We start from the raw sequence: 26184 nt of genomic DNA on the forward strand, positions 1-26184 counted from the left end.
GCGGGGTGGGGGGGCGGAACATGTCTCCCGCCGCAGGAAGATGAGGCAGCGCCGGCGGCTGCGGGCGTAGCGGGCCACCGCGGGCCACCGCCGCGCGCCGCTGCCTCTGCTACAGTCCCTTCCCGCGGGGCCTCTGCTCTGAAAGAAGCTCGAGAGAGGCCAGGCGACGCGAACGCGAGTGGGGAGGAGGAAGGACGCGCAACCCCGAGCCCTGCGCGCTCCCGCCGCCCACGCGCGACCCTCGGGGACGCGCCTGCCACCCTTTTGTCCCCGGGGTCCCCGAGGGCGGTGGGCAGCAGGGAGCCCCGGTGCACCCGGTGCATGCCCCCGCCCAGCAGGTGAGCGCACGCGGAGGGGCCCCGGGCGCGCGCGTGGGGCTCACGGGGACGCGCGCACGGTGGGGACCCCCCCTTCTCTGCTTAGTGCATGAGAAAAAAAAGTTACCTCTGGGTCTCTCTCGGGTCCGCCGGGAGGCTAGGGCTGGGGTGAGCCCCCGGGGGGAGGGTGCACGCGTTCCCCCTTGCACAGGGCCCCGGGCCCGGCGGCGCATTGTTCTCTGTCTTCAACTTTGCGCGCCTGGAGAGGGGGGCGACGTGGAGGGGACGCGCGCACTTGGGAGCAAACTTTGCCCAGGCCTCTTTTGTGACGGTTCTCTTTGGACGGTCACCCAACTTCATCAGATAGGGGTTCTCCAACTCGTGGGGATCTTAGGGAAGGTGTTCCCTTTCCGTCTACCCTTAGAGAGGGGTCCTCATGATCGGAATTAGAGTTTGGAGGGAAGAGAGAGGGCCACCCCCTCATTCCATTAGCTAGTGGTTCCACACAACTCGTGGTTATCTTAGGGGAGGTGCTGTCCCTTTACCACCCACCTCCACCCCTTCACTTGAGGTGTCCCCTTGATCCTACTGGAGTTTGGAAGGGTGAGGATTGTCCCCCCACTCCACAACCTAGGGTTCCCTAACTCATGGGAATTTTAAGGGAGGTGTCCCTTTCCCAGCCCCCCCACCCCCCCAGCCAGGAAGGTCTCCAAATCTCCATCCCAGCTGGAGTTTGGAAGGAAGAGCAAGCCAGTATCTTCACCTCGTTAACTTGGGGCTCCCCAAATCCCCACACCACACACACTTAAGGATGCCTCACCCCCCTCACCCCCCCCCCCCGCGCGTGACACACACACACACTCTCTCTTAAGCTGGAGTTTGGAGGAAAGAGAGCAAGTCCTTTTGTCTGCTACAAGAAAGGATTCTTTGGGTACAGAGAAGGAGGGGAGACACAGGGACCCCGAGACGGAACATCTGCTCTGTGTTAATGTGGGGCGAGGCACAGCTCAGGGTTTGGGACACGGTGGTGGCCTCTGAGAGTCTCAGAACTTCCAACCTTCCTCCTCCCGCACTGGCTGCTGGAATGGGGGAGGGAGGAGAAGGAAGGGTCGTCCCCAATTCTGCCTCCCTGCCCTCAATCCAAGAAGACTCAGGTTGTCCCTCCCCTCCCCTCCCCTCCCCTCCCCAGTGTTTGTGGCATCTGCCCCCAATCGGAGCAGTGTTTCACCGCTCCTGGGGTTACCCAGAAAAATCGGTTTCAAATACCCCACAAAAAAAGTGTGGTTTCATACAACTTAGAAGAAAAAAAAAGTCAGTTTCACACGTCCTCCAAAAATGATGAAAAAAAAAAAAAAGACAAGAAGCAGCGGGGGCGGGGTGCTCTAGGTTTCTGCTGCACACTGCGCCTGAGTTGACAAACAAAAGAGTTGGGGTTCCTCAGCCTCTGGACATGGGTCTTCCCTCAACCCCAGAATCTCCTTCCCCAGCCTGTGGGGTCCCGGATCCCCGCTGCACCCTCTCCTTTCTGGGGAACACTGGAAAAAAAGTTAACGTTTTTAACTGTGTGCTGGCCGCTTACTCTTCCTTGGGGTGGGTGGATTGGGCCTGGCAGGTGGGTCCCCTCCCCCGCTGGTGGAGCAGAGCCCCTGGGACCTGAGGGGAATCCCAGGTCTTGGTGACCTCCCCTCCCCCTCCCACCAGGGTGATGTTGGTAAAAGGATGTTTTCAGACTTGACTGGGAATAATTCCCGGATACATCCTGACAATAAGACGGCTCACTTGGTTCTGTTTTGTTTTGTTTTTAATTTTTCTGAATGAGGTTGGGTTTGGGGGGGGTGAGAGGGAGGAGAAGTTGTGGGTCCTCTTCACCCACTGGAATCTTGAAGTTCAGAGTTTGTTTTCCTTTGAATTTGGGGGTGATCAGGGTCTTGGGTGTTCTCTGACAGCTCTATGGGAAGGTTCCACCGAGTTTATTTGGAGGAGGCAGAGCCCGGGCCATCCCTTCCCTCCTTGACCCCTTTAAAATGTGAGACTTGACACTCTGGTGAGCCTCTGGGAATTGGGGTTTTCATACACGCACCCCCAAGCTATCCGTTTGCTCTTGAGAAGAGTCTACATATCACCCCAGAACCCCGGGCTCCTGCCTGCCTCCTCCTCCAGGGCCCCCATTGTCCCCAGGGCCTCACGTCTAATGTCCACTCAATGCTTTCAATCCCTCTGTTCCTCCCCTCCTGTCCCCCGGTGTCACCACAGGGCTGTCTCTAGGCCTGGGGAACACACCCCAGTTCTGACACCTGCTGCCCTGGCCGGATGATGAACCAGTCTCAGAGGATGGCACCCGTGGGCTCTGACAAAGAACTGAGTGACCTCCTGGACTTCAGCATGGTGAGCTAGCCTGTGCCACAGTGCTTTCCCCCTGCTCCCAGGCTGGAAAGTAGGGTTGAAGGGGCCGTGTCTGCCAGAAGAAATGGACCCCCAGCCTGCAAGCGTAGGGGGAGTCTCAGGAAATGGAACTCCCTACCACAGGCCTGGTGATGTCTGCCAAAGAAATGCTGCCTGCTGCTTCTCCACGGGGAGAGCTGAGCCGAGAGGGAAGGCTCTTCAGGGCTCTGCGTGCTCCCCAGCATGGCCACTGCAGAAGCCTCACGTGCCTCTGGGGGCTCATGGCCTTGAGTTACAAAAGTGACCATGGAAGTCCCAGGCGGTGAGAATGAAGTTCCAGGCTGTTCTGGCCCACGCTGGGGACCTTAGAAAAGAACTGGTGACTTAACTCTCCTCAGTCTGAGTACTGGCAGGTGAGGGAGGCTCTGTGGCCTGGGGAAGGCTGTCCTCAGCCCTGCTGCATTAGCATACAACCAGCAGCAGCCTCAGTGCCTGCTCTTTTTCTCCAGCTATGTAAATGCCCAGAGAGGTTGCTGGCTGACAGAAGTCACAGAGCCCAGAAATACCCAATAAGGAGCTGGAGCAACCACAGCCGCCTGGTGTCCATCCCCACAGCCTAGGACCCTCAGTTCGTCCATCTGTGCAGTGGGCACCCTGGAGGGGCAGTAGACCTGTCCTTCAAGAAGCAGCATGTTTTTCTAAATTCTGGATTCTTGAAATCTCTGCCCCACCCCCAGAAGCACCATTGCACCCTGAAAGTTCCGGTCTGAGCTCCCCTGACCATCCCCACAAGGGCCCCAGGCCACAGAATTCTACCAAAAACAAGCATGCCCACACTGAGACAGCCCCAGCCACCCTGCGGAAACGCAGCCTCGGGGACTGAGCCACTGGGTTCCGGAAGGCCCTGCTGGTATTTTTAAGGCCCACTGCCCCTTGGTTTGCCCCAGGCTGAACAAGCAGAGGCCCGGCCTGCTGGAGTTTGTTGTTGTTAAACTGTCAGGTCACGGCCTAGTGGCCTGGAACACAGCAGCCTGGGGTGCAGCTCAGCCCGTTGGACCCATGGGAGCAACCCTGAGCCTCTGGGCCACCCCCTCTTAAGTCAGCAGGGCCCAGGATCTCTCCTGATTTAGGTCAAGAGAGGGCATCCTGCAGCATAGATGAGAAACCGAGATTAAGGCGGGGAAGAGTCACCTCTCGAAGTGGGACTCAAGTAGCCAAGAGGTGGGAGGCAGGTTCCGTAGTTTTTATTCTTCCTTTAGTTATTTAAGTGTGTGTGTGTGTGTGTGTGTGTGAGAGAGAGAGAGAGAGAGAGAGAGAGAGAGAGAGAGAGAGAGCACTCGAACTTGAGAGAAAGCACCTGTGTGCCATGTTTATGCAGGGTACCCGGGAGGGTCAGAGGAAGGCAATCGCTAGGAGCTGGAGTTACGGACAGTTGTGAGCAGTCACGTGGTTGCTGGGAACTTCATCCCGGTCCTCTGGAAGAGCGAGTTACCCTCAGAGCTGTCTCTCCGGTCCCATTCGAGACAGAGCCTCCCTCTGCAGCTCCACGCCGGCCCCAGACTAAACTGCAGTGTGGCCACTGCTCCTCCTCCTGTCTGAGGGATAGGGATGGTGACCCCACACACGCTGGCTGTGGGCCTACAATGTCACTGCCTAGTTGTCTAGGGCATGACTTAGGGGACAGTGTGGGCCCCCTTCAGTCACTTAGGCTCCACACACAGGTGAAATCTGGGCCTCTGTGGTTGGGATCTGGCTGGTGTGTGTGGTGTGTCTGTCTGTGCCTCTGAGCGTTTTAACGTGCAGAGATGTAGCACTGTGGGCATGAAAGACTGGGCAGATGCGAGCAGATGTGGTGATGTGCTTCCTGCAGGACCCTCACACACACCCAGCCCAGCCACCTAGCACCTCAGTCCCCTCCCTTTGTTTGTTTGTTTGTTTGTTTGTTTGTTTGTTTGACACAGGGTCTCATGTGGCCTCTAACTACCTATGTATGTAGCCAATAATGATTTTATCCTGTCTCCAGTTCCTAAGCGCTGGGGTGACAACCTCGGTTTACCCTTACTACAGGTAGCCACACCTCCCGGCACTGTGTGTATTGAGTGACATACACAGGTCTCACAGTCCGCCCATGGTGGATTTAAGTGAGCCACTCGATCAGACAAGTGGGGGCCCTGCGTGGTGTCTAGGGATGTCTGAACACGTGGGCTGCCGGCTGGGGAGTGACCTTTTCAGACCTGTCCTGGGCTTCTCACGGACCACCTGTTGAGCAAGCGGGTTTTTTTTTTTTTTTTTTTTTTTTTTTAGTCCAGCTGGGAAGGGAGAGAACATGTCACCTCTGAGGCATTGTGAGGCTGAGGCAGGGGGATCAGAAATTCAAGGCTAGCCTGAACTATGGAATGCCCATCTCAGAAACAGAATCGGCAGGGGAGATTGGCTCCGTGGGTAGAGTGCTGGGGTCTGATTTCAAGCCCAACGGCCAGTGGTGCACAGAGGCACCCACCTGTACCCCAGCACCGGGGAGGTGGGCACCAGAGCTGGCCCGGGCGCTCCCGCAAGCCAGTCTAGCCTATTTGGCAATCTCCAGGTGAGAAGTGGTGTCTCAAAAAACAAAATGTCCACACACTTGTAACTAACTCCAGCGCTCGGGAGGCAGAGGCAGGTGGGTCCCTGTGAGTTTGAGGCCAGCGTAGGCTGAATAGTTTCCAGGTCAGCCAAGGTGAGACCCTGCCTGAAAAACAAGTGACACTCAAGGCTCTACAAGCGCAGAGCCAGTCGTAAGCCATGCCCTCTCCTGAGTGTGTGCTCCCTGTCGGCCTAACTCCAGGGCACCTAGTCTGTGGGCCCCAGCCAGACGCCCCAGCCGCTCACAGCTTTACCGCTCCATTCACCTGTCTCTTCTCTGTTCCCACAGATGTTCCCACTGCCTGTGGCCAATGGGAAGAGCCGGCCCGCCTCCCTAGCGGGAACACAGTTTGCAGGCTCAGGTAGGACTGAGGGGTGTGGTCGTTCTAGAACCCATTGAGCTGGACTGACTGGAACCCAGGTCTCCACGTTTTGTCTGTTCCAACTATGAGGCCCAGGCTGCAGCCTGGCCTCCCCCAGAGACTGCTTTTTGAACAGCTGTTAGACATTTGGTATAAACATGATCATCGTGCTTGCCCAAGTCCATGGGTGGGTTAGGACTGCCTAGGAGCTAGGATATGTAATATCTTGAAAGTGAAGCAGCCCATAGACAGCCTGGCGTGGGTGTGGGGTGATGCACCGTGGGCCGGCCGGTTGGTTCTTCAGCAAGGCTCCTGTGGGAAGAGTAGACTTGGGAGGCTGGCGTGGGTCATTCTTGCTTACCCTACCGGACCGAAAGCAGGGCCATCGGTCACCGCTGCGCCTGCCTTCCCCTTGGGCTGAGGAAGTGGAGGGAGGGCCATCTGGGCACTGCTGCAGGCCTGGAAATCCCCAGAGGCTCCCATCACCCCGGAAGCATCCCCCAGTCCATAATGCCCAGGCTTCCTGCTGCAATGGGGTAAGGTCAGGTTGCTAGCTACTGTGAGGCAGGTGGACAGGGCCTCCCTGTTCATAGCCACTGTCGTCCAGACCCTTAACCCTGCGTCGTCGTCGCCATCAACACCTGGGCGGAAGCCTAGAGGTGGCCCCTGCGGCTGGCACAGCCTGACAGGCCTCTTCCCGCAAGCCTGGCCCAGCAGAACCAATCGCTGGCTTCTGTCTGGCCTGTCTTACCCTCCAGACCTGCCCTCAGCCACACCTTGGACCCTTGGGTACCAGGCTGGTGTTTGGGCCTGAGAAGCCTAGCATGTGGCCCTTTCACCTTTCAATAGGATTGTGTGGCCTGTCACAGGGACCCTGTGGGTTGGCCCTCATGGTCAGTTTACTTCAGTAGGTACATTGAGAGCTATGTCACCTCGGAGGGGACATCACTTCTGCCAACCTGGGTTGCAGAAAGGATTTTACCTCTTTCTTGATGATCAAGGCACGTAAAGGAGGGTGCGCAGAGTGGCTCCCCCGGGCCCTGTTAGTACAGGCTAGCCTACCACTCTTGAGTCGCCGCTACGGCCTGAGCCCTCCTGCGTTTTGGTCAGCATTTTTTTTTCTTTTGGATTTGGTTTTTTCGAGACACGGTTTCTCTGTGTAGCCCTGGCTGTCCTGGAGCTCACTCTGTAGACCAGGCTGGCCTCTAACTCAGAAATCTGCCTGCCTCTGCCTCCAGAGTGCTGGGATTAAAGGCGTGCACTACCACTGCCCAGCTAACATTTCATTTTGAATGACTCCTAAGTCTCATGAAAGCGATGGAAACTCATAAAGGACCCAAGTGCCGGCTCTCACATAGCAGCCCGCGCGTCAGTCACTGTGCTGTAGACAGCCCCACCCGTGGTCGCTCCTTACATCTCCTGTGTGACACAGGTCGGGTTGCAGGAAGGGGCTCTGGTTCCACTCTTTCTATCACCCCTGCCCCCGCTGCCCCCCAGGTTGGAATCATCTCTGGAGACAGGTGCCGCAAGGAGACCTATCCTGCTGCCAGTCCTATGAAATTACTAATTATTTGATTTTTTAAGACAGGATAGCCCTGGCTGTCCTGGAACTCACTCTGTAGACCAGGCTGCCCTGCAACTCACAGAGATCCACCTGCCTCTGCCTTCTGAGTGCTGGGATTAAAGGCATGCACCACCACTGTCTGGCTTGGATCAACTTTAAAAGATACATCTTAGGCCAGGTGTGGGTGTATACCTTTAATTTCAGCACTGGGGAGACAGAGGCCAGCCTGGTCTACATGGGGGAGTTCCAGGCTTCCAAAGTGATGTAGTAAGACCCTGTCCTTTTTTTTTTAAGTATATCTTAAGAACTTCCAGCTCCGTATTACATGATGACCTGGGATCATATAGTCTTGGAGTCCCTGTTTATCACAGATACAGGACATGGATGAAGTAGTCACCCCACCAGGAGGCTGAAACTTAGGGTCCTTCTCACTGAATCGGGCTGCCCATAACCCACCTCACAACCCTTGTTGGTTTGTACTCACACTTTACATAGGAAGGCTTCACTAGCATTTTCATCTTCAGTGAAAAGTGGAAGAGCAGGGACGCTGAGTCAGACCACAGAACAACTGGGGACGGTTCGCAGGGCGAGGAAGTGCCTCCAAGAGCTTCCTTCTACAAGGAGCTGCACGGGGCATTTGCAGGCATGTATGTCTGTGACTTGGGTGCATGGCTGGTACCTACAGGGGCCAGAAGAGGGCATCAGAGTCCCTGCGTCTGCGTGTGGGTGCTGGGAACCGGTCCTGGGGCCTCGATCAGCAGTGCTGTTAACCTCCGACTGACCGGCTGGCCCCGTGGGGCTCGTCTCACGTTCACCTTTGTTTTACTGGCTCACTGGGGCTGAATCTAGAATGGAAGGCAAGAACACCGTCGCAGTGGCCACACCTCTAATCCCAGCACTGGGCAGACAGATGATCCCTCAGTTCCAGGCCAGCCTGGGCTACATAGTGAGACCCTGTCACAAACCACATAGCTGACAAGTGTCACAGTGAGTCTTATTAGAGTATCCCAGTGTGATTTCTGTTGCCACCATAAACCCTGGGAGCAAAAGCAGCTTGGGGTGGAGATGGTCTCTGCTGAAGCGGGGCCTGCGGTGGGGTGCTCCCATAGCTGCTCAGCCTGCGTTCCAGGACCAGCTGCCTGGGGCTGCAGTGAGCTGCACCTTCCCAGTTCAAGAAACGCTCCATCGGCCAATCCGACGGAGGCATTTTCTCAATGGAGATTTCTCCTCCGAGATGCCCTAGCCTGTGTCAAGTTGAAAAAAAAAACTGAGCAGGTCTGAGTTCTGCTGTTCTTGTGCCTTTGCAACCTGGTGTGCTTGGTGGCTTTTCTTTCTGTGATTCTCATGTTGTTCTATGCGTGCATCTGTCTGTGTGTGTGTGTGTGTGTGTGTGTGTGTGTGTGAGAGAGAGAGAGAGGGGGGGGGCAGGGTGCTTGCATCTGTGTCTCTGTCTATGTATACCAGAAGCTGACAGTGGTGTCTCCTGTAATCACTCTGTGCAGTGTTTTTTGGATCAAAGTTTGTCTCTCCACCTGATGCTCACCTATTCAGGTAAACTGGCCAGCCAGTGGGCTCCAGGGAGCTCTGTCTCCACCTTCCCAGTGCAGGGGTCCCAAGTGTATGTAGCACTGTGCCTGGCGTTTCAGGTGGGTTCTGAGGATCGAATTCAGGGCCTCACGCTTGTGCCAGCAAACATTTCCCGTCCGAGCCCTCTCCCGGTGCCCACACGTGACTGTTAACCACACACTGCCCCTCAGTTGCTAGCATCTCCGATCCTTCTGCCAGCCAACCCTACTGAGGCTGTGTCTGTCTCCTTCACTCACCGCCTCAGGCTGTGTCTGTCTCCTCCACTCACCGCTGTATATTTAGGAGAAGGAAAAAAAACACTCAAGCCTAGTGTGGGGTACGATCTGGACATCTCAGCACTCAGGAGGAGGCCAGCCTGGGCTAGGGGATCCCTGAGCCTCAAAACAAAAGCAGGGCCTTCTGCTTCCGGTCACTGCGAATGCTCCCCTGCTGCCTGTAAGGTTGCCTCCGCCTCTGTCCCTTTGTCCTTGGCTCCTTCTCCTGTATCTGCTGGATCGATCTTGTGCTGTGGCGTCTGCTCCTCTGAGAAGCAGTGTTTGCAACGACACCTCGATGCTTTCATCTGGATTCCTCTTCTTAAAGTTCTTATCTTTCTTTCCTGGACTTTAAAATCCAAATGTTCAATAATCTTTTTGATTTGATGGGGGAGCGTGTGTTAGGATGGAGCCCAGGGCCTCAAACGTCTCTAGTCCTAGCCTCTGCCCAAGATTTCACTGTGAGGGGGTGGAGCCTCGCCCATCCCACCCAGGACGGGCTAGGGGCGTGGTCAGGGGTGGGGTCTCACCCAGCCCCCAGGGAGGGCTAGGGGCGTGGTCAAGGTGGAGCCTCTGCTTAGAATCCTCTCCTGGAGGGCTTGGGGCATGGTCAGGGTGGCTTTCCCACCCAGAATCCCCCTGTGAGAGCTTGGGAATCCTGGATATGCTAAGGCACATGTCTTGGTTGCCTGGTTCTTTTTGAGTTTTGAGATGTGTTGTAAAGACTAGACTGGTCCCAAGCTTTCTTTTGACCTCAGTAGTCCTGGGAGGAGCTCGTGGGACAGACGCAGGCTTCGTTTGAGAGCTTTGTCAGGCTTGGTGTTGTCTGCTGGACTTCAGGTGGATGTGATCTAACACTGGCCGCATGCGGCTGGCATTGTCCCCCTTGATGGGCTGTGGGAGCAAGGACAAGAAATGCTGGTGTGTGTGTGGGGGGGGTGTCTGATTAGAACGCTTGTGAAGAGTTGGTGCTATGAGCTGATGTCCTCGAGACATTTTCTTCCACGCCAGGGCAGCTGACTTTCTCCACGATGGGCCTAATAATATATAATAGGTAGTGAGAGTATCCCTCTTGTGAATATAGCTGTAGACAGCACACGAACAGAACTGTGTGCCAGTAAAACTTTCTTTATAAAACACAAGTCATGAACCAAAGAGCCAACAGTCCCATCAAAAGAATAGAAAACCAAGCGTGGGCCTGTGGTGCTCCCCTACGTTGGCTGAGCTCAGTCATTGAGCCGAGCTCTGGCTGGGAGTGAACCCTGTGCTCTTTCCTGCGAGGCGCCTGTTTCTTCCCAATTTCCTCTTAGTGCTTCACCTTGAGGGACGGGAAAAGATCAAGAGAGAGGATGCGGCAGGGAACCTGACATCAACGTCTTCTATTAGAACGTTTTAATTAGTATGCAGAGAAACTGCTATGAATATTCATGTTGGGGTTATTAAGATGCATAATTTATCAGTGGGGTGATTTTAATAACTGTATTAATGGGGCGGGGGAGGGGTCACCTGAGTTTTGGTATTTATAGAATGGGAAAGGATGGGGCTCGTGCTAGAGGGTCTTGGGGGTCTTGTGGAATCCTCAGTATTACCAGGCTCTTTGGGGGTGGGGGCAGTGTTTGCGGAGTACCGGAGTCACATGGGCAGGCCAAGGCCATCATTTTGGATCTGGGCTTCTAAAGTGCCCAGAGCTGACCTGGGGTCTGCACCCGCCCTCCCGAGCCTCATAAGCCCTAGTGGGCAGCTAAAAATTTGGGGTATAGATACCCACAGACTGCACCTGATGCTGGCAGGGTTCCTGGAAGCCCCCAGGGCTGTATCCCAGCCCCCCACTGCCAATTCATTGGAACTTTATCAGGAAACAGGAAGCTGTAATTGGGGTGAATATTCATGAGGCTGGGAGAGTAATATGCACAATTATGCAGATTAGACCTAGACCGCCATCAACAGGACTCTCCAGGGAGGGGCTGGTGAGCTTGAAGCCTCACACGCAAGTCTCTGGGGTTTGGAAGTTTCTGCTATGGAGCTGGGGACATGGGGTCTGGGTTGCAGGGTGCAAGGGTGAGCGCAGGAGTCCCTCTGGAGTCTGGAATGGACTCTTCAGTCCAGTTTCACAAATGGGAAACTGAGCCACACGGCAGAGCCACTCAGCCCAGTTGGCAGGGAGGAATCACGTTTGGACCCTGTGGTTCCTGTGCACAGGGGCAGGGCCCAGGGCTCCTGGAAGAAACAAATTTACTGCAGGTGGAGAAGCGTATTCTAGAGGTGTAGGCCGTTAGCAGCCTGTGAGGAGTGTTGGGGGAGATAAGGGCCCAGCCCTGCCTTACCCCGCCCCTCAGGACAAGGTCCTCTGCTCTCCAGGCGGGTTAACCCTCAACCTTCCTCTGCAGCTGCAGAAACCTGAGCCAGCTGTGCCTGTCAACGTCTCACAGTCTGCCTTACCCACCCACTGGACTCGCTGGCCTCCGCAGTGGGGGCCCTGTACTGGGGAGACATGTCCCTGTCCTTGAGGAGCTATGAACCTTGTTGACCATTTCTGAGTACGCGCCCAGCCTTGCATGATCAGACAGATCTGAGCAAGAGGCTGGATCATGGGAGTAAAAGTGGGCACAGTAGCTAAGGTTTTGACAGATGAGTAGGAGTCTTCTAGGAGAGACAGCCAGCCAGTGTTCTTGTTACTGAGCTACAGCAGCCTTCGTAGGGACGGAATCCTGGGCTGCGTAGGATGGAGGCGTCTGAGCGTATTGCTGTTGGGCATATCTGGGCGAGGGAGGGACAGAACGGAGCTGACGTCTCTTTGCCTCCTGCAGGACTGGAGGACCGACCCAGCTCAGGCTCCTGGGGCAACAATGAGCAGAACAGTTCTCCCTTTGACCCTAGCCGGGTAAGATGCCTGGGCCTGGGGCTCCTCTCCTGGGCAGGAGGTGGGGAGCCAGCCTGTGAGCAGCCTGACAGTGCTGCGGAGCCACAGTGAGGAGCTTACAGGGCTAGCCTGGAGCACGTGGCCCCACCCCTCAACCCTGGCTGTCTCCCCCAGACATACAGCGAAGGTGCCCACTTCAGTGACTCCCACAGCAGCCTGCCGCCTTCCACGTTCCTAGGAACCGGGCTCGGAGGTAAGTGTGGCCACCCTGTGGTAATCCTGTGAGGGACTCTGCACAGTGGGGTAGGGGAGCATCGGTCATCATGACAGTAGCCCAGGCTGGGAATCGGCAGGCAGTGAGTCGATGCCGTTTGTCATATAGGTGCTTGGTTAGCCTTGTCTGTGTCCTTGGCCACCAGGCAGTGGGATCAGGAGGCCTGGGAAGCCGGAAGGTGCTGGTTATAACTGGGGAAAGTTGGTTCTGCTCGAGAGTCCGGAACTGGATAGCGCTGACCCTGGCTCCTTCCACTGTGGCCTAAAGTGGCCTCTGCCGCTGTGGGCTACATGTTCTCTTTTGGGCTTCCTTTTCCCACCTCTGCCTTGGGTGTCCTGCCTGACGGGGTGGCAGGGCCATCGGGCAGTTCCCATAGAGTCCAGCTGTGTCTGTTCCAGCTTGTCTCGAAACAAATCAGGGCTGGAGGTTGGCTTGGGGGTTAAGAGCACTCATTGGTCTTGCAGAGGATCCAGGTTCACACCAGGCACCCACATGGTGGCTGGCGACATCTATAAGTCCAGGCCCAAGAGACACAATGACCTCTTTTAGGTACACATGGTATACATGTGTATATAATGCAGGCAGAATGCTCATACACGTAAGATAGTAAATAAACCCTAGCCAAGCAGAGTAACGGGAAAGCCTGCTGCTCAGCCGGTCTCGCTGTTGCTAGGAGAACCCTTCTTCCCTATCCTGTGTCTGGGGCATGGGCTGCCAAGTCCGCACAGGCGGGGCTCTACCAGAGGCCCCCCCCCCCCCCCCCGTGGGACTCCTGCTGTGTGAGGGATGCTCCTGGGCTTGCTTGTGATGTCTTTCTGTCCCGTGCAGGCAAGGGCGGTGAGCGGAACGCCTATGCCACCTTCGGGAGAGACACCAGTGTCGGCACCCTCAGTCAGGTAAACCGAGGCAGAAGGGCGGAGCCAGCCTGACTTCCACAGTGACTGTTAGGGCCCAAACTGTGGCCAGGGGCACTGCAGTTGCTAAGTACCAGCCGGGACCAAACTGTGCACCAACGGTAGTCATGTCACCTCTCAAGTCCCCAAGTCGGGTTGGCCCACATAAGGGACAGAGCCTATGGGGTGTGGTTCTCACAGCCCTGGCCTGGCTGTCACAGGGCTCTCCGCAGACAAGGCCCAGGGTGGACTCTACCCTGTGTGACTGTGACTGTGAAGTGGAGCATGATGGTTAAGAAGAGGGCGTGTCTTGGGGGCTGTGCACCAGTGAGGCTCGTGGGCCCCACCTGGCCCTTCTGCCAGTGATATCCACAGCTGGCACCGTAGGGTCTCCATTCAGGGACTGGTACGGCTCTAACTGTGATCCTCAACTTCCTGGTATCCCCATTTCTCAGGCTGGCTTCCTGCCAGGTGAGCTGGGCATCAGCAGTCCTGGACCACTGTCCCCATCAGGGGTCAAGAGCGGCTCTCAGTATTGTCCCTCATTCCCCAGCAACCCCCGACGGAGAGCTGCAGATGGTGGCCTGGGTGAGTGAGGGCTGGGGACATGGAGAGCTGGAGGGGCAGCTGTGGCAGAGACGGATCCTGGGCTGGATGCCAGCCATGAGCAGGAGATAGACCTGTCGCCAGGCCCAGTGGGTGCCACTGAGCCTCAGTGGTCACCAGGGTGTCCCCTGGGGCAGCATGAGCAGGGACCAATCACACTTGCAATCAGGGCCACACATTTGGTGGCTGGATATGCACTGACAGGACATGCGGCCCCCAGGGTGCACTGGCCTGGGACTGCCAGGCTGACTCCCCTGCTCTAAGCTCTTCTGTGCAGACCCAGCCCCAGCCCCCAAGATGTTTTCTTGGCATCTTGGTGTCCCAATGGGTGGGCCCCAGGTTTTTAGATCTGTTTGTTTTTGAGACAGAATCTTTCTATGTAGCCCTGGCTGTCCTGGAACTTTGTAGACCAGGTTAACTTGGAACTCAAAGAGATCGCCTGCCTCTGTCTCCTCTGTGCTGGCAAACATCAGGCTTTTAGTGGCTGCGTTAACGAGGCCCCTCCAGTGTCAGGCGTGTGGCACTCTTGGGATCTGACCACAGCATGGTAGGGGCCACACGAGGGCATGTGGAGACGGCAGTGGACAGACCTTCCTCTCCGCTCTTGCTCTCAGCAGATACACAGCCCAAGAAGGTCCGGAAGGTTCCGCCTGGTCTTCCTTCCTCGGTGAGTGGGACAGTCCTAGAGCCTTTAGCTGCCATGGCTTCCTGGGTTTCCCATCCAGAAGCTGCGGCCACGTCTTGAGGGTGAGCAGGCGTGAGCTCTAAGGTTTGCTGCAGCCACATGTGTGTGAACTGAGTGTGCACTCCTCCTCCCCTACTCCCCAGGGAAGCCCTTTCCCGGGTCCCACCTCACGCCCCCCTTTCCTCTAAGTGGGGGCCGGGGTAGCCAGGTCCTGCTCTCCCTAAGCCACACCCACCTGCCAAGGCTGTAAGTGTCTCCGCCTACTGGCCTGGCAGTTGGCAACTTGCCAACCCCAGCAGATGGTGGCTAGCCTTCAGTGGCTCATGGCGCCGTGTGCCTGTGATTTAATCACGCAAAGAAAGGCAGTATGCTGGATTCTCCAACCTGGCTGCCTCCCCCAGCACTTGGGAGGTAAAGGCAGGAGAGTCACAGTAGCACCTCATATATAAAAGCATGTCTGCTTCCTCTGTGGCCCCGGACCCTGCAGCTTCTCCTTTGACAGCAGTACTAGGGTGGGCCTTGGGAGGCTGCCCAGAAATATACATATGGTTTTGGGGGGTCAGAGCTGAGATCAGAGACTGTGTCCAATAGAACCCACTTACGCTAAGTGGGAGTTAACCCTGCAGCTAACAGAGACTTGCTATCTGCTCTTCTGCCAAAGCAGGCATGAGCAGCCGATCCCCACCATAGTCCTCCACCAGGGTAGGCATGAGCAGCCCATCCCCACCATAGTCCTCCACCAGGGTAGGCATGAGCAGCTGATCCCCACCATAGTCCTCCACCAGGGTAGGCATGAGCAGCCGATCCCCACCATAGTCCTCCACCAGGGTAGGCATGAGCAGCCGATCCCCACCATAGTCCTCCACCAGGGTAGGCATGAGCAGCCGATCCCCACCATAGTCCTCCACCAGGGTAGGCATGAGCAGCTGATCCCCACCATAGTCCTCCACCAGGGTAGGCATGAGCAGCTGATCCCCACCATAGTCCTCCACCAGGGTAGGCATGAGCAGCTGATCCCCTCCATAGTCCTCCACCAGGGTAGGCATGAGCAGCCCATCCCCACCATAGTCCTCCACCAGGGTAGGCATGAGCAGCCCATCCCCACCATAGTCCTCCACCAGGGTAGGCATGAGCAGCTGATCCCCACCATAGTCCTCCACCAGGGTAGGCATGAGCAAGCTGATCCCCTCCTGAGTCCTATGCTAGGGCAGACATTGGTGCCAGAGCCCCACTCTGTTATTCCAAGTTGTCAGAGTTCCAGCCAATGCTGGAACAGGTCAGGGCCAATGCTGTGGTCTCCTCTGTGCCTTCTCTGTCGGAACCAGGAGTAGATGCTATGCTGGGATTCTGTCTCTGTGTTCAGAAGGACAGGGAAGTTTCCAAACCTGGCAAATGCTAACAAGGAATAATAGAGCTGGACATTGGAGGTGGGGCTTTGAGGGGTTACTAGGAGTTTGCTACATGAGGCAGGTCAAGGTGTTATGGCGAGGCAGAAGCATCTTAAGTGGTAGTGAAGGGGAGTTAGGTCTCCAGCACCTCAGACTCCAGGGCCTGGGCATAGCTGTGGAAGCAAACAGCGGGGAGCCACTGTCCCCACCACTGGCCTGACTGTTCCCTCCTGCTACAGGTGTATCCACCCAGCTCAGGAGAAAGCTACAGCAGGGATGCCGCAGCCTACCCCTCCGCCAAGACCCCCAGCAGCGCCTACCCCTCCCCCTTCTACGTGGCAGGTGCGTGGGGCTCTCTGGGGGGCTCTGCAGGGCCAGGGTCTCTTGGCTCACAACCCCCCTCCACACAGACGGCAGCCTGCACCCCTCAGCTGAGCTCTGGAGTCCCCCCGGCCAGGTGGGCTTTGGGCCCATGCTAGGCGACGGCTCATCCTCTCTGCCTCTGGCACCGGGCAGCAGTTCTGTGGGCAGCAGTGCCTTCGGTGGCCTCCAGCAGCAAGATCGCATGGTAGGTGCCATGCCAGGGGACCTGGGGAGTGCCAGCCCCTCGACCCGGCCTGCCCTTTGTTGACTGATGTCTCCTCAGGGCTACCAGCTGCACGGGTCCGAGGTCAACGGCTCGCTCCCAGCTGTATCTAGCTTCTCAGCTGCCCCCGGCACTTACAGTGGGACTTCCAGCCACACGCCACCTGTGAGCGGGGCCGACAGCCTCTTAGGTGAGGCTACACCTGGGGCGCGCTGGGCCTGGGTGTGAGCCCTGGGGTGGGCAGGCATCGCTGGCCATGGAGAAGAGTCAGTTGCTGGCCCCCGGAACCAGAGGGCGTGGTCATTGTCTGACCCAGGTTGGCCTTGGCACAAGGTTTTCCACTTTGTTCTGGGGTAAACTGAGGCAGAAAAGAATCCTTGTTCAACTGGGAGGCAGGTGTCCGTGACCTCGATACAGGTCACTTGAGTAGGTGGGTGGGTGGGTGGGAACACAGTAATGGAGGTACACAGCACCAGGCTCCCCTCTCCCCACAGGCACCCGAGGGACTACAGCCAGCAGCTCAGGGGATGCCCTTGGGAAGGCACTGGCCTCGGTGAGCAGGGGTCTGGGCATGGCAGTGGGGGGCTTCTGGTACCCGCCTCGTGGCCCTGATTGTCCATCTTTCTGTCCGCACCACCGCAGATCTACTCCCCGGATCACTCCAGCAATAATTTCTCGCCTAGCCCCTCAACGCCTGTGGGTTCACCCCAGGGCCTGCCAGGTGTGTGGGGATGGGCGTGGGCAGTCTCCAGTCTATAGGTCTGGCCAGGTAGTGAGAGGTGATGGCATCGGGGTGAGGCAGGCTTGCCCCTCCAGGGTGGATATGGCTGGGGCGTTGGTGAGGAGCAAGGGGAAATGGACGCTGGAGGTGTCTAGACTTGGGAGGTCGGGGCTGACAGTAACCGGCTCTGCCCGGCATGCTGGCACAGGACTGCCATCCCAGCAGCACTCAGTAGGCACAGGCAGATGGATCTCTCTGAGTCTGAGGCTAGCCTGGTCTACAGAGCGAGTCCCACCCCAGTCCTCGTCTCGGCCTGTCTGGTCCTCTCTGGAGCTGCCTGTTGTTTAAGTTAGGAGCAGTGAGCCCAGGCTAGGAAGGACAGACAAACGGCCTCTGCTGTCCCCATGTGTCCCCGTGCAAGCTAGTGATGTCAGGGCTGACTCCTCTAGGATCGGGGTTGTGTTCGGTCAGGAAAGAGGGAGTTTGGGAGACTGCACCAGCATCTGGTGTTTGGGCCATGTCAGGCGTGCGTCCTGCCATGGGTAAGCTGTACTCCCTGTCCCCACTGCCTTTCTTCCCACTCGTACCTTTCCTTCTCCAGGGACATCACAGTGGCCCCGGGCAGGAGCGCCCAGTGCCTTATCCCCCAGCTACGATGCAGGTCTCCATGGCCTGGTGAGTGTCCCCTCCCTGCTGGTCAGGGCTCCAAGGGCTACTCTGTCTCACACCGCCGCTACTTGGAGCCGTCCTGGGAGAGAAGTCCATTCAGTCCCTGTCTTGGTGGCTTCCGAACAGGGGAGGCCGTGCCGAGCCCGGAAGCACGGTCTTTAAGGACGGGCAGGGACCAGTGGCTGCTGCTGGGGCTCAGTGCGCAGAGGGCCTGCCCGGGATGTGCCCAGCCCTGAGTCCCTCACCAGCACTGCAGAGACTGACTGATGCCTGCCATCTCTGTGCTTGGGAGGTGGAGGCAGGAGGATTAGGAGTTAAAGTGCCTTCAGGTGCAAGGCAAGGGGATTACAGGTCTGAGTAGGCCACAGAGGGACATCCGATGTGATGCAAATAACTATGCAGAAGAGGGACCTGTGCGCTCCCCTCAGTGCCTGCCTGGCCCTCCCTCACAGCAGAGCAAGATGGAGGACCGCTTGGACGAGGCCATCCATGTCCTTCGAAGCCACGCTGTTGGCAGCGCTGCCGATCTCCATGGACTTCTGCCTGGCCATGGCGCTCTGACCACAAGCTTTGCGGGCCCCATGTCACTGGGCGGGCGGCACGCGGGCCTGGTGAGTATCAGCTTGAGTCAGGGGATGGTGTCACCGAGGGACGCCAGCCACCCTGACATGTCATTCTCCTCCGTAGGTCGGGGGAAGTCATCCTGAGGATGGCCTCACGAGTGGTGCTGGCCTTTTGCATAACCATGCCAGCCTCCCCAGCCAGCCCAGCTCCCTCCCTGACCTCTCGCAGAGGCCACCAGACTCCTATAGTGGTAAGTCCCTGCAGGGAGGGAAGGACAGAATTAGTGTCCCTCAGGGCTGGAGGATGACTTAGTCCATGCCTAATCTGCTCAACACGAGGACCTGAAGCCTCGTAAAAAGCGCAGATGCCGGGCGGTGGTGGTGCACGCCTGTAATCCCAGCACTCTGGGAGGCAGAGGCAGAGGCAGGTGGATTTCTGAATTCGAGGCCAGCCTGGTCTACAGAGTGACTTCCAGGACAGCCAGGCTATACAGAGAAACCCTGTCTCGAAAAAGCCAAATCCAACCACCACCCCCCAAAAAAAAGTGCAGATGTGTGCTGGACATCCATGCCGGGCAGGCGGGGACAGGTGGCTCGTGGGCCAGAGAGTTGCCATCAGCCAGCCCCGGCCTCAAAACTGAAAGCTGACGTTGGGGAGCCAAGATTAGTGCTTCCACATGAGTGTGATGGCCGGAGTTCATAGCTCGTGAGCCATGTGAAAGGCGGAGCGTGGCCAGTGTGTGGAACCGAACACTGGGAAGCCAGAGGCAGGAGGATCCTTGGCCGGCAGCCAGCTTTGCTGAAAGTCTGTGTTCAGGCTCAGTGACAGACCATGATAAGAACTAGACACTTGACATCCTTTGCTGGTATACATACATACATACATACACACACACACACACACACACACACACACACACACACACACACGCTTGCCACCAAGGGACCAAGAGCCATCAGGTAGACTCACTGTTCAGATCCTCTCTATAGCCTACAATCTTGGAACTATTGTATTGGGATTTGTTTGGGGACACTGAGGCACAAGGCCGGGCCCAGGATCCTGGGCAGAGAGGGCGTGGCTACTGCTGAGTCTGGGGCTGATACAGAGGAGCCTCCAGCAAGAAGGCACAGCCTGTGCAAAGGCCCGTGGGTGGAGCAGGCCTTGTGGGGAGGATGAGGCAGGAGAAGCTCGGACAGGCCCTTGCAGTCGCCCCGTGGGCTCCGGGAACATTGCTGCCTCTGCATTCTAGGTGACTTTTGGTAGCCATAGTGCTAGCTCTGGCAGTGTGGCCTCCGTGGATTGGGCGTTCCAGTGTCTCCAGTTGGGAGCAAGGGAGCAAGTGATACAGGGAACCAGTGTTGGGGGCAGCCAGCCATTTTGCCTGCCTGCCTTGTTTTGTTTGGAGCTGTCATGGCAAGGGGCCTCTCCAGGGGTGGCTGCCGCCCCTCATCCCTGGCTTGTTTCAGGACTCGGGAGGGCAGGCGCCGCAGCAGCAGGCGCCAGTGAGATCAAGCGGGAGGAGAAAGAGGATGAGGAGATCGCGTCGGCGGCAGACACTGAGGAGGACAAGAAGGACCTGAAGGTCCCACGCACGCGCACCAGGTGCCAAACCCCTCCCCTCGGGCCACACACGCACACATCATATGTCTCACACACACACACACACACACACACACACACACACACACACACACACGTACATCACACTGCACACAGACCCCGGGAGGTCCTGCAGGCTGCCACATCACCTCACTGTCACCCTCTGGCCCCTGGCTCCCCTCCCCCGTAGCCCAGACGAGGACGAGGACGACCTTCTCCCCCCAGAGCAGAAGGCGGAGCGGGAGAAGGAGCGCCGGGTGGCCAATAACGCCCGGGAGCGCCTGCGGGTCCGCGACATCAATGAGGCCTTTAAGGAGCTCGGCCGCATGTGCCAGCTGCACCTCAGCAGCGAGAAGCCGCAGACCAAACTGCTCATCCTGCACCAGGCCGTGGCCGTCATCCTCAGCCTGGAGCAGCAGGTGCGAGGTCAGTGGGCGGCTCGCGCCCCGCGCCTCCGCGATGCTCCTTCCCTGCTGCCCAAGCCAGAATGCAGTGACCATCCCTCACCGAGCAGTCTGTACACCTCCTCCACACAGAAGGGCCCTGCACTCACTGCTCCCTGAGCTGACCGTCCTGCCCAGTTCTGCCACACTCTGGCCCTAGTGACCAGTCCTGCCTCACACTGACTGTCCCCACCCACACTGACTGTCCCCACCCACTCTGACTGTCCCCACCCACACTTGACTGTCCCCACCCACTCTGACTGTCCCCATCCACTCTGACTGTCCCCACCCACTCTGACTGTCCCATCCACTCTGACTGTCCTCACCCACTCTGACTGTCCCCATCCACTCTGACTGTCCCCACCCACTCTGACTGTCCCCACCCACTCTGACTGTCCCCATCCACTCTGACTGTCCCCATCCACTCTGACTGTCCCCACCCACTCTGACTGTCCCCACCCACTCTGACTGTCCCCACCCACTCTGACTGTCCCCACCCACTCTGACTGTCCCCACTCACACTGACTCCATCCACTCTTGACTGTCCCCACTCTGACTGTCCCATGCACTCTGACTGTCCCCACCCACTCTGACTGTCCCCACCCACTCTGACTGTCCCCACCCATTCTGACTGTCCCCACCCACACTGACTCCATCCACTCTGACTGTCCCCACCCACTCTGACTGTCCCCACCCACTCTGACTGTCCCCACCCACACTGACTGTCCCATCCACTCTGACTGTCCCCACCCACTCTGACTGTCCCCACCCATTCTGACTGTCCCCACCCACACTGACTCCATCCACTCTGACTGTCCCCACCCACTCTGACTGTCCCCACCCACACTGACTCCATCCACTCTGACTGTCCCCATCCACTCTGACTGTCCCCATCCACTCTGACTGTCCCCACCCACTCTGACTGTCCCCATCCACTCTGACTGTCCCATCCACTCTGACTGTCCCCACCCACTCTGACTGTCCCCATCCACTCTGACTGTCCCATCCACTCTGACTGTCCCCACTCACACTGACTGTCCCCACCCACTCTGACTGTCCCCACCCATTCTGACTGTCCCCACCCACACTGACTCCATCCACTCAGACTGTCCCCACCCACTCTGACTGTCCCCACCCACTCTGACTGTCCCCACCCACACTGACTGTCCCCACCCACTCTGACTGTCCCCACCCACACTGACTCCATCCACTCTGACTGTCCCCATCCACTCTGACTGTCCCCATCCACTCTGACTGTCCCCACCCACTCTGACTGTCCCCATCCACTCTGACTGTCCCATCCACTCTGACTGTCTGCATCCACACTGACTGTCCCCACCCACTCTGACTGTCCCCACCCATTCTGACTGTCCCCATCCACTCTGACTGTCCCCACCCACTCTGACTGTCCCCATCCACTCTGACTGTCCCCACTCACACTGACTCCATCCACTCTGACTGTCCCCACTCTGACTGTCCCATGCACTCTGACTGTCCCCACCCACTCTGACTGTCCCCACCCATTCTGACTGTCCCCACCCACACTGACTCCATCCACTCTGACTGTCCCCACCCACTCTGACTGTCCCCACCCACACTGACTGTCCCATCCACTCTGACTGTCCCCACCCACTCTGACTGTCCCCACCCATTCTGACTGTCCCCACCCACTCTGACTGTCCCCACCCACTCTTACTGTCCCCACCCACACTGACTGTCCCATCCACTCTGACTGTCCCCACCCACTCTGACTGTCCCCACCCATTCTGACTGTCCCCATCCACTCTGACTGTCCCCACCCACTCTGACTGTCCCCATCCACTCTGACTGTCCCCATTCACACTGACTCCATCCACTCTGACTGTCCCCACTCTGACTGTCCCATGCACTCTGACTGTCCCCACCCACTCTGACTGTCTCCACCCACTCTGACTGTCCCCACCCATTCTGACTGTCCCCACCCACACTGACTCCATCCACTCTGACTGTCCCCACCCACTCTGACTGTCCCCACCCACTCTGACTGTCCCCACCCACACTGACTGTCCCATCCACTCTGACTGTCCCCACCCACTCTGACTGTCCCCACCCATTCTGACTGTCCCCACCCACTCTGACTGTCCCCACCCACACTGACTCCATCCACTCTGACTGTCCCCACCCACACTGACTGTCCCCACCCATTCTGACTGTCCCCATCCACTCTGACTGTCCCATCCACTCTGACTGTCCCCATCCACTCTGACTGTCCCCATCCACTCTGACTGTCCCCACCCACTCTGACTGTCCCCATCCACTCTGACTGTCCCATCCACTCTGACTGTCCCATCCACTCTGACTGTCCCCACCCACTCTGACTGTCCCATCCACTCTGACTGTCCCCACTCACACTGACTGTCCCATGCACTCTGACTGTCCCCATCCACTCTGTCCCCATCCACTCTGACTGTCCCCACTCACACTGACTGTCCCATGCACTCTGACTGTCCCCATCCACTCTGACTGTCCCCACCCACACTGACTATCCCCATCCACTCTGACTGTCCCCATCCACTCTGTCCCCATCCACTCTGACTGTCCCCACTCACACTGACTGTCCCCATCCACTCTGACTGTCCCCATCCACTCTGACTGTCCCCATCCACTCTGACTGTCCCCATCCACTCTGACTGTCCCCACTCACACTGACTGTCCCCACCCACTCTGACTGTCCCATCCACTCTGACTGTCCGATCCACTCTGACTGTCCCCACCCACACTTGACTGTCCCCACCCACACTGACTGTCCCATGCACTCTGACTGTCCCCATCCACTCTGACTGTCCCCATCCACTCTGTCCTCATCCACTCTGACTGTCCCACCCACACTGACTGTCCCCACCCACTCTGACTGTCCCCACCCACTCTGACTGTCCCATGCACTCTGACTGTCCCCACCCACACTTGACTGTCCCCACCCACACTGACTGTCCCATGCACTCTGAATGTCCCCATCCACTCTGACTGTCCCCATCCACTCTGACTGTCCCCACCCACTCTGACTGTCCCCACCCACACTGACTGTCCCCACTCTGTCACCACACTGGCCACACCCATACTGGCTGTCCCCACACTGACTGTCCCCATCTACACTGACTGTCCCTGTCCACTCTGACTGTCCCCACACTGGCTGTCCCCATCTACATTGCCTGACATCACATCCACTCTCATCCACACCAGCTGTTCCCAACATCAGCTGTCCCTTGCACTTACTCTGTCCCTGCAGTGTCCCACAGGTTGTTCCTTGCTGGTCAGTCACCCTCTAGGTCGGTCCCTCTTCCCCCCTTCATACCTGCTGGCCCCGGTGCTGACTGACTTACCTCCCACCTTGCTGATCCTAGGCCTGCCTCTGACAGGCCTGGACTCTGCCACATTGGCTCAGTGGCCTGAGGACTTCAACTAAGACTGTGCCCAGCCCAGCCTTAGCGCAGAGCCTGGCTGTTAGGGCCACCTCCACCCCCAGCCCAGATCCCAGAGGCACTAGCTGGTGTCTAAGCCACCATCATTGCTCAACCTAGAAGCTTCCCTATCCCACAGTATTTCCTCAGTTTCCCCATCTGATGGTGTTAATCCACCTGCCCCAGGGAGTACAACAGCTGGACCGCTGGCTGCTTCCTTAACTTGCACTCGCCCTGCCTGCCCGCCTGCCTACCTGCTTGCCTGCCTGCCTTTAACCCTTTCTCTCCTGCAGCATGGTGGGGTCTGCATAGCTGCCCACTCTCCCCTTGACTCCGAGGTCTCTGTGGTGGCTGAGTGCGCAGCCCACCCTGTGTCTCCTGAGTCCGTCTGTCTGTCTTTCATGCTGTCCCCTGCCTTCGCTTGCCACCTACCGCCCCACACCTCGCACCTGCCGCCCTGTGGACAGGACTGACCGCACCGTGACCTAGGGGCCTTTTGTCCCATAAGGCCATGCAGGGACTGGAGGGAAGGGCACACAGCCTTTGGTGCCCACATGCAGTTTGGTCTGTGCGCTTGTCCTGAGGTCTGGGGCAACTGCCACCACCCAGAAGGATCTGATAGGTTCAAGGGTGGCAGGAGACATAAGGAGCGGAGGGCATGGTGCTAGGCCTCAGCCAGAAAGCAGATGGGACGGGGCCTGGCTCACCCTCGACCATGGGCAGGAACGGTGTGACCCTTGAGTTCGGTCATCTGGAACCATTGTCCTGGGTGTCCATCATAGTGGAGGACACAGGCAGGTCCCTGGGCCTAGGAGTTGATGCTCCTGACCCAGCAGGGTGACTGGCTCTGGGGTGCAGGGCTCAGGCCCAAGTGCTGTTTGCCTCCCTGAGCCATGAGCAGGGACAGCAAGAAACTAGTCAGCAGGGACAGGGACAACTGAGACCCCACTGCCCGGTAAGGCACTGCCTCCCTCTACACACGCTGGGGGACAGTGAGGCCTTTGTCTTTTGGCCTCCCGGAGACATGGTCTAAGGACACACAGACAGATGCTCATGGGGTGTGTCACCTGCACACTGCACAGTTGTCCACACTGCAGAGCTGCCGTCACTCATTGGCTGCCACCCACGATGCCACGACAGTGCCACACCACCACCACCATCACGTCACCCATGACATCCTTTCTACCCTCACACATTACACATAGCACGCAGTGGCCCGGCCCCCGCTGACGGAGGCTCGGTGCTGTGACCCAGCAGTACAGATGAGGTGCTGTCCCTGGAGGAGAAGGACCTGAGGGACCGGGAGAGGCGGATGGCCAATAACGCTCGGGAGCGGGTGCGCGTGCGGGACATTAACGAGGCCTTCCGGGAGCTGGGCCGCATGTGCCAGCTGCACCTCAAGTCGGATAAGGCGCAGACCAAGCTGTTGATCCTGCAGCAGGCGGTGCAGGTTATCCTGGGCCTGGAGCAGCAGGTGCGAGGTAGGCTGCGACCACCCCAGTCCGTCCCGTCCTTCGCTGCTGCTGGCCTCGAAGGGTGGCCAGCACAGTCCCACCCCTCTCTGTCCCCACCTGAGGACCGTCTCCCACTGCTCTCTCCTTCCCCACTCCCCCAGAACGCAACCTGAACCCCAAAGCAGCCTGCTTGAAGAGGCGGGAAGAGGAGAAAGTGTCTGGCGTGGTCGGGGATCCACAGCTGGCACTGTCAGCCGCCCACCCGGGCCTGGGTGAGGCCCACAACCCAGCCGGGCACCTGTGAGCCGTCACAGGGTCTTCGTTGGACCAGGGACCACCGCATCTCTGCCCAGGGTGCACCCAGGGCGGTCCTGGCTGAGACAGGTCTCCATCGTGGCATGGGCAGAGGGCTCTGGGGACACGTCGGCCTGGGGAGGGGGCGGCACTGAGCAGCCCACCTGCCTTGGCCCCAGTAACCAAGCCGAAGAGAGTTTCCTCCTCTCGATTAACCGGAACTGGAGACAAAGCAGCGTGCTCACTTTTCAGAAAGGAGAAAAAGATGCCTTAACTATGTAAGACGGAAGAGTCGGCCATGCCCTGGCAGGGGCGGCCGGGGACTGGCTTTTACTTCAGAGCCACCAGCACATCGTGCCTAAGCATTTTCGTTTTTTTTAAAGGAGAATAAAGGAACATTAGTTTTCAGATTTTTTTTTTTAATGTAGACTAAAGTTAGCAAGAATGAGGCCTTCCGCGTCTTTTTTTTCCCTTAGCTTTCTTTTCCATATGTTTTGTAAGCAACAAATTTTTGTATAAAAGTCTCACGTCTGTTCCTGTTTCTAGAATTTATCGTCACGTTTTATGGTCTTTGAGGTTATTAAAGGAGCATTCAAAGGACCCAGTGTTGATCTAAGGGTCAC

General features: G+C 57.7%; 1 protein-coding gene across 8 annotated transcripts; it reads left to right on the forward strand.

Moving 5' to 3' along the window:
- Positions 1–26109, forward strand: Tcf3 (transcription factor 3). Of its 8 annotated transcripts, none has more exons than XM_052164670.1 (19): positions 1–338; positions 2571–2702; positions 5611–5683; positions 11896–11969; positions 12123–12201; positions 13051–13118; positions 13571–13703; positions 14336–14388; positions 16034–16136; positions 16205–16362; positions 16441–16570; positions 16875–16933; positions 17023–17101; positions 17703–17776; positions 18223–18381; positions 18458–18584; positions 19801–19936; positions 20124–20359; positions 25429–26109. In XM_052164670.1, the coding sequence occupies exons 2-19, from the start codon at positions 2628–2630 to the stop codon at positions 25569–25571; spliced, it is 1959 nt and encodes a 652-aa protein (XP_052020630.1). In that variant the 5' UTR covers positions 1–338; positions 2571–2627; the 3' UTR covers positions 25572–26109. The 8 variants fall into 8 exon arrangements, with proteins under 8 accessions (XP_052020630.1, XP_052020631.1, XP_052020632.1 ...); XM_052164671.1 differs by having other exon boundaries at positions 18226–18381; XM_052164672.1 differs by having other exon boundaries at positions 14339–14388.
- Positions 26110–26184: the final 75 nt, after the last annotated feature.

The sequence above is a fragment of the Apodemus sylvaticus genome, chromosome 20, assembly GCF_947179515.1.
Source record: "Apodemus sylvaticus chromosome 20, mApoSyl1.1, whole genome shotgun sequence".
Lineage (NCBI taxonomy): Eukaryota > Metazoa > Chordata > Mammalia > Rodentia > Muridae > Apodemus > Apodemus sylvaticus.